The sequence below is a fragment of the Bos mutus genome, chromosome 28 (genome assembly GCF_027580195.1).
Source record: "Bos mutus isolate GX-2022 chromosome 28, NWIPB_WYAK_1.1, whole genome shotgun sequence".
In the NCBI taxonomy this organism is placed as follows: domain Eukaryota; kingdom Metazoa; phylum Chordata; class Mammalia; order Artiodactyla; family Bovidae; genus Bos; species Bos mutus.
The window spans coordinates 39,977,446-39,984,026 of record NC_091644.1 but is presented as its reverse complement, the minus strand read 5'-3'; the positions used below and the strand labels follow the sequence as shown (position 1 = coordinate 39,984,026).

General features: G+C 39.8%; 1 protein-coding gene across 1 annotated transcript; it reads left to right on the top strand.

Moving 5' to 3' along the window:
- The first annotated feature begins 1,363 nt into the window (after positions 1–1,363).
- Positions 1,364–6,304, top strand: MAP10 (microtubule associated protein 10). Its single transcript, XM_005891900.3, has one exon. The coding sequence runs from the start codon at positions 1,477–1,479 to the stop codon at positions 4,216–4,218; it is 2,742 nt and encodes a 913-aa protein (XP_005891962.2). The 5' UTR covers positions 1,364–1,476; the 3' UTR covers positions 4,219–6,304.
- Positions 6,305–6,581: the final 277 nt, after the last annotated feature.

Here is a 6,581-nt window from a genome sequence, read left to right as displayed (position 1 = left end):
AGTCTTCAAGAGATGAAAATACCAGACCACCTGATCTGCCTACTGAGAAATCTGTATGCAGGTCAAGAAGCAACAGCTAGAATCGGACATGGGACAATGGAGTGGTTCCTAATTAAGAAAGGAATATGTTTAGGCTGTATATTAACACCCTGCTTATTTAACTTATATGCAGAGTATGTCATGCGAAATGACAGGCTGGATGAAGCACAAGCTGGAATCAAGATTGCCAGGAGAAATGTCAATAACCTCAGGTATGCGGATGACACCACCCTTACGGCAGAAAGTGAAGAAGAACTAAAGAGCCTCTTAATGAAAGTGAAAAAGCAGAGTGAAATACCTGGCTTAAAACTCAACATTCAGAAAACTAAGATCATGGCATCTGGTACCATCACTTCATGGCAAGTAGATGGGAAAACAATGGATACAGTGACAGACTTTATTTGGGGGGTGGGGGGGGCTCCAAAATCACTGTAGATGGTGACTGATGTGATGCCGGGAAAGACTGAAGGCAGGAGTAGAAGGGGGGGGCGGCAGAGGATGAGATGGTTGGATGCCATCATGACTGGATGGACATGAGTTTGAGTAAGCTCCAGGGGTTGGTGATGGACAGGGGAGACTGGCGTGCTGCAGTCCATGGGGTCGCAAACTGTTGAAGACAACTGACCTGAAGTGAATAATAGTTTTAGTCCTAGTGTTTTTTTTTTTTTAAGGAATCTCCATGCTGTTCTCCACAGTGGTTGTATCACTTTGCGTTCCCACCAACAGTGTAAGAGGGTTCCCTTTTCTCCACACTCCAGCATTTATTGTCTAGATTTTTTTGATGCTGGTCTTTCTGACCAGTTTGAGATGATACCTCATTGTGGTTTGGATTTGAATTTCTCTAATAACGAGTTGTGCCTTAGTTTTGATGTACCGAAATCATTAACATAACTCTCCTATACCTGGATGTCTCATTGGCGATGTGCCCACACTCACTGTATGTGTCTCAGGGACTCCTCACTAAGACAGAGACCTCCATGCCACTTTAGCGCCATATCCTTATCTTTTGGGTAACCAGCAGCACAGAAGGCCGGTTGTGGACAATTAGCTGACTTGCTTTAGCCTGGAGATTGGAAAGGAAGCCCTGATTTACTTTTAATATTCCTCTGATAGATTTGACAGGCCTCCAAAATTGCATGGGACCTGTAGTGATAAAACGTGACTCGAACAACAACAACAAAAAAACATGCTTTTACTGCTCTCCCCACCCTGCCCCATTCATAGCTTCGGTATTATCATAAGCATTGTGTTTATACAAGTCTGGAAACCAAAGAGGTATAATGAGAAGCCAAAATTCCCAGAGCAGCCGCATATCGTACCTATCAGGGCGCCCTCTCAAGTCTCGCGAGAGAACAAGACAGGCTCCGGGTTTTCCCTGTTTCTCGCGAGAACGAAGGACTTCAGCTTTCAGCTCACAGCGTCTCCGGGGCAACAGCAATGGCGTCCGCGGTGTCTGAGCGGCTTTTCTCGCTGGAGCTACTCGTAGATTGGGTATGCCTTGAAGCCGGGCTGCCGCAGCCACCCGTAGTTGCGGAAGAGGAGCAAAAGGAGGAGGGAGAGGAAGCATCGCCGCCGCGGCCCTCGCGCAGCCTGTGCCCCGCGGTGGCCTTCCGCCTGCTGGACTTCCCCACGCTGTTGATTTACCCTCCCGCCGGCCCCGCCGCGCCCGCCCAGGAGTCTCGGCCTGGCCTGGTTAGCTTCCGTCGCGGCAAGTCCTGTCTCTTCCGCCTGCAGCCCGCCACCCTGCACCGCCTGCTCCTTCGGACTCCGCTTTACACCTTGCTGCTCCAGCTGCCCCCCGGGCACCCGACCCCTGCCCCGCAGCTCCTGGGGGCCTGCAGCATTTCTCTGGCCGCGGCGGTCCACAAGGTCCTGGGGTCCGCCGCCCCCGGCAGCTCCCAGAGTCATCGGGGAAGTTTCCCGCTGTGTAACCAAGACGGGAAGCGGATTGGGGACATTGCTCTGGGCTACCGCCTGAGTGATCTGGGAAGCAGCTTGTTGGGCCATCTGGAGCGGCCAGTCGCTTCTCCAGGAGGTGGAGTGGAGGGTATGGAGGTGCAGAAGTCAGTGGAGGTCAGCCCCCAAACCTGGCAGGAAAACCAGCAGCTGCAGCAGCCAGACTCAGAGCCAAGCCCAGGAGATGCTGATAAGCCTCTGGTGGATGTAAAAATCTCAAGGGCAGGGAAGGATTTGAAGGGAAGAGCTTTCCATAGCAAGGCTGACTCTGATTACACGGATTCTATGGAAAATGGCAAAACCAACTCCGATATGTGTTCAAAGGGTAGCAGTGAGAGGAGTGTTAGCCCCCCAAATCAAGAAGGCACAGAGGTGGAACTTGAAACTAACATAATTTGCCCTCCTCCTCTGTATTACACTCATTTGACTCAAGAAAAGACACCCCCTAAACAGGGTAAAATTACCATTGAGCCTCAACTTAATGCACCTGAGGAATGGGATGATGGTACTTTTCTGAAAGAAAACGTTGTAAATCCCCCAACACATACTAATCCTCCAGAATATACAAATTCTGCAACAGGTGAGAGTTGTTCAGTGCTTATAAATCCTGCATCCATTCAGGATACAGGAGCAAGTAATCAAACTACAGACCATCCTCCAACTGAACAAAATAGAATTAATACTATAAGGCAACTGCCTTTGTTAAATGCTTTGTTGGTTGAATTGTCCTTATTATATAACCAACCCATGGCAAACCCTACTCATATACATCCTCACTTAGCCTGGTTATATAGAACTGAGGATAAGAAGTCACCAGAATCTTCGGTGAAATCCACCCATAAATCTGAATCTAAAAAGGATAAGCTTTCTGTGGGGGAAAATGAGAAGTCAGTGAGTCTTCAGTATAAAAAGAACCAAACTGAAAACCTTAAGAAAGGTAAATATTTTGAAAAGAAAGGTGGTGCCCCCCAAAAAAGAGTTTCAAGGGGAAAACTACTTTATGGCTTAACAAACACACTTAAACTACGTTTAAAACAAACAAATCCTGATATGTTAGTAGAATATGAAAAGAGAGAACACTATAAAAAAATGCAAACACAAATGTTAGGTGCAAAACTCAGAATTCCATCATCCAAAGTTAAGATACTAAGTTTTGCTGAACTGTATCAGAAGCCACATGAACTGCCTAAAGATAAGTGTTTAGAATCAGATGCATCTTTCGCTGAAAATAGCAATACCTCAAAGCAAATTAGTGTAGTTGTTGATGACCCTAGCACAACCACAGAAACTAAACTGAACTGTGCAACTGAAAAGACAGTTGATTGTGATGAAAATAGAAGCAATAATGGTTTTTTGGGAGAAATTTTGAGTCCTGCAAATTCTGTTGTCTCAGAAAGGTTTATTTGTACAAATACTTTGGAAGGAAAAGTATTTGGAAGGAAAAGTATCCAAAGTCTAGGTGTTTTCCAGCAGGTTGCAGTAGTTGACAGAACTGTAGTAGATAAAGAAATAGATGGCAAGCAGGTCAAAATCACTGGTGATGACATTCTAACTGTTGATATCAATGAAAAGAATCCAAGTACAAGTAGTTGCTCTGAAAGCATCTCAGAACTAAAGTATTCAGATGACTTCACCAGCCCTTGCAGTTCTGAAGACACCAGCAGAATTTTACGAGCTTGTGATAGCAGTCCAGGCACAGAAAATCCAAAACACAGTCAACATACAAGCACGTCCAGTGAAACAAGATTGTCCATAAGGAAAAACAGCAGTGCAAAGAGTTCTATTCTTAGTCCACCTTTTTCAGCTGGATCTCCAGTACTCTCACATAAAAGATTTCCTGTTTCAAAGACTCAAGATAAAAGTCTGGAGGAAGCATCTTCCAGTGATTTCTCTATATCACACTGGACTGAGGAAAAAGAAAACCAGAGAGACCAAAACAGTATGCATAATTCTAAAGTTATAAAGCAGGATCATGACATCTCTGCTAAACCTAAAACAAGAACAGGTTGCAAGTCCTCAGAAAAAAGCCAGTCACCTCGGACATCTCAAGTGAGTTCTTACCTGCCTTCTAATCTGTCGGAACTAGAACTTAATGTTCTGGATTGCAGTACTTTAGATCACTTTGAAGAAGACTGTGATGACCTTGGTTCACTAAACATTTCCAAGCAATGCAAAGATATTTGTGAATTAGTAATAAACAAACTTCCAGGATATACAGTGTAAAAATATGTGCTTTTAAATAACATTTAATTTGTTTTATAATCTATGTGTACTGTTAGTGAAACAATTTTAATAGCTGTACATAATTTTTAGTACATAAATGTATGTGAATAATTCTTTTTCAGAATATAAGTGTTTGTCATTCCTTTGGGGTTTAAGTAAGATTCTACCACTAAATCTGACAAGATTTATCATGAGATGGTCTTATAAGTAAGATTTAAGTTGTTCAATCTTATAAAAATAAAAGTATCTTCCTAAACTGCCCCATTAAAGTATCCTAAAGCTGACTTCATTCACACCATTGAAAACAGAAGGCTAGTTAACAAAGATACCTTCAAATTTTAATGGAAATAAATCATTTAATGGATATAGAAGACTTACTGTTGAGAAGCAGAAAGGTACAAAAGAATTTAGGGTATAGCTACTGCAGTTATAAGGGGTTAACGTTTTATTTAGACATGAATTTTTTAGGGAAGTCTTCCAGGAACCATACACATTCCATATCTCTAATAGTTGAAATCCTTTTTATATGCTGTCATGGTGCTCTGTGTGCTTTTTTTTTAAACCACAGTTTGTGTGGCTACTTGATTAATGTTTATCGTATGCTACACTTAAGTTCTGTGATTGAAGGGACCATGTCTGTTTTGAGCAGCAATATGGTCTTAGTGTCTGGCACAGTCTCTGGCATATGGCTGGGGTGCAATAAAAGCATTTGTTGAACAAATAAGTGATGGCCGTACACTTAACATACCTAATGAGAGGGATTGGAATTAAGCAGTAAAACAAGCAGAAACCTAAAAAATATCCTACTTGGATACTGGTTATTTAACTATAGTACTTTTGTTTTGCTGAAACACCTTTCGGTGTTCTCTGAAGTATTTGGAGAAGGGAGCTGAAAAAGGAGTCTTCCTATACAGTTTATTGTATAGAAATTCAGTTTATTGTCATTTCAGCTTATTCAAGTTATTTTTAATGTATGATAGTTTATTTCTATGAAATCTAGTGATCATTTCTTTATAACTTCTTCCATTGGTTTTATATTTAGATCTTATTCTGTGTGCAGATATTTACATGTGTTTTCTTCTGTGTTAATATTTAAATTTTACACTTAATTTTTAATATAGCTAATACTTTTGGATATATGAGGTGAGGCCCTAATTTTCCTAAGTAATTAAATAATTATGTAGGTATTATCTTGACTGATCATAACAATAGAATTTAGTTAGATGGTGAGATGAAGAGACTGTATTTTGAGGAGCAATATGAATAAAGAATAGTGATGGGAATGAACACAATGTTACAGTGTACACATAGGACTGAGAAGACATTAAGTTATCTTGATTAAAATGGTAGTGTCACACTACAGAGTGGTAGAAGAAGAATTTGTTGAGTAAGAAAAAGTCCCAGATTGTAGGAGCTTCAAATGTCAAGTATAGTCGTACAGTCCTAAGCAGTAAAAACAGTATTTTAATGTATAAATTGAATATCAGTAAGTAGTCATGACATTTTGAATATTTTAAATTATTGAAATAAATTTTTAGAGGTCCAGAAGTTATACCAGTGAAAATTTTGGAATATGAAATATTTTTAATGGCTATGATCTTACTTTTTTGGTAAATATAGAACATATAGTGTTTCATTTCACAAAATCAAGCTAATTTACTGGTAGATGCTGTAGCTGACTATTCAGATGACATCAGTTTGGCCTGTAAATTGTTAGCAAGTTTTCATTATCATGGAGGAAACAGAAAATATAAGCAATATTAGAATAATCAGAGAAATAATCTTTAAAAACTATTTGCGAGTAAATTGTTGTGTATGATGAGAATGGGTAAGGGAAATGATGAATTCAGCATATTTAAGGTACAACAAAGACAAAAGAACTTTAAATTACAAAATTGAGCAGCTAAATAAGCTTCTCTTTGAGTTATTCCATGAACACCTATTTCTAGAATTGTGGAGGTGGTGGTTTTTCTAGCTTAATTCTAATGAAATACCTGTTTCATGTATTTAGTACTTCCTGTTTGAATCCTATATTCAAATTGTACTTCATGTTTTAATTCTAAAACCTGTAAACTTAGTACTTTAAGAATGTCATAATAGATACTACTCCTGAAGCCTTAATTATCTCCTTAAATTACTTAAAATCATTGAAACATGAAATAGTTGTTTTAGATTAAAAATGAGAAGAGAAGGATCCAGGAAGTCTTGGCTCACAAACTGTCATTCTGTACAAGGATCTAGATATTTTAATCCAAATTAAAACATAAATAGCCTGAAGGATGGGTGTATCTCTCAGTCCAAGGACAGTTTATGATTAGGCAAATATAAATATTATGTATCTAATAGATGTAAGTATTATTTAT